This window comes from Micromys minutus (assembly GCF_963924665.1).
Source record: "Micromys minutus genome assembly, chromosome: 8".
NCBI classification, from domain to species: Eukaryota; Metazoa; Chordata; class Mammalia; order Rodentia; family Muridae; genus Micromys; species Micromys minutus.
In genome coordinates, this window is record NC_137977.1 from 41,941,598 (window position 1) to 41,943,145 (window position 1,548).

The 1,548-nt window shown below is 45.8% G+C and overlaps 1 protein-coding gene across 1 annotated transcript; it reads left to right on the forward strand.

The window, feature by feature from the left end:
* Positions 1 to 515: 515 nt before the first annotated feature.
* On the forward strand, positions 516 to 884 carry LOC308423395 (endogenous retrovirus group K member 7 Pro protein-like; the record flags this gene model as incomplete). Its single annotated transcript, XM_080920110.1, has 1 exon — positions 516 to 884. One exon carries the CDS (start codon positions 516 to 518, stop codon positions 882 to 884), a length of 369 nt encoding a protein of 122 aa, XP_080776236.1.
* Positions 885 to 1,548: the final 664 nt, after the last annotated feature.

The window sequence follows — 1,548 nt, forward strand, 5'->3', positions numbered from 1 at the left end:
ATGTCAGAGGGATGGCCAAACCTGAACCCTCCGATGCATTGGGGCTGGCCAGGCGAGCAACCAAAGGCAGTGCAGGACTTGACCTCTGTTCCACCACCAGACTCATATTAATCCCCCGAATGGGAACTCAATTAGTAGATACAGACTTTAAGGGCCCTTTACCTCTTGATACTGTGGGATTAATTTTGGGGAGGAGTTCTGTCACGATGCAGGGATTGGTAATCCATCATGGGGTGATAGATCCAGATTATACTGGGCAGGTAAAAATTATGGTCTCATTCACTCGAGGTGTATCTGCGATTTCACCAGGGGATAGAGTAGCTCAATTGGTCCTTCTGCCCAGCCTTCATGCACGATTTCCTGCCAATAATCAGGAGTGAGGAAGTAAGGACTTCGGGACCACTGGCGCCTCTAATGTTTTCTGCTCCCTTAATCTTGACACCCAGCCGCTACTGAAATTAACAATTGATAGAAATTCCATATTGGGCCTTTTAGATACAGGTGCTGATCATAGCATGATTAGGACCAGAGACTGGCCTACCGGGTGGCCGAAACAAGAGTCAGAGCAGACCTTAAGAGGGCTGGGATATGCCCAGATGCCAGAAATGAGCTCTCGCATGTTACACTGGAAGGATGACGAAGGCCATTCTGGTGACTTCCAACCCTATGTGTTGGCTGTTCCAATATCCTTGTGGGGCCATGACTTAATGAGAGAGATGGGCTATGTGCTGACTAATGAAGGGTGTTACAGCTCACAAGCCCGAGAGATAATGATGGACATGGGTTACATCCCTGGAAAAGGGCTGGGCCGCGCCCTACAAGGCAAAACCTCTCCTGTAACTGTCCACAAGAAAATGGATCACGGCGGGCTGGGTTTTTCCTAGGGGCCACTGAGGGAGCCTTACCCATAACATGAAGGACTGAGGATCCAGTTTTGGTTCCTCAGTGGCCACTCACCTCAGAAAAGTTGATTGCCACTCACGTGTTGGTACAGGAGCAACTAACCCAAGGCCATATATACCCCTCTACTTCCCCATGGAATACCCCATATTTGTTATTAAAAAGAAATCAGGAAAGTGGAGATTATTACATGATTTAAGAGAAATTAATAAACAAATGGTGATAATGGGGTTGGTGCAGAGGGGGCTCCCATTGCCTTCTGCCTTGCCCCAAAATTGGCCTCTTATAGTTCTAGATATTAAAGATTGCTTTTTCTCGATACCTTTACATCCTAAAGACATGGTTAGATTTGCTTTTACTGCCAGATAAGAGGTTTGAATGGACAGTTTTGCCACAAGGTATGGCTAATAGTCCCACCATGTGTCAATTATATGTTGATGCAGCCCTAAAAGAAGTTAGACTGGCCTTTCCAAAGGTGAAATGTTATCATTACATAGATGACATCCATATTGCAGCCCCAAAGGAAGGTATGCTTGGTGAGGCATATAGCTGTGTAGTATCTCAACTACAAAAATGGAATTTGGTTGTGGCTCCAGAAAAGGTTCAGAAGGATATGGTGGTAAACTACTTGGGGACTAAAATAACTGT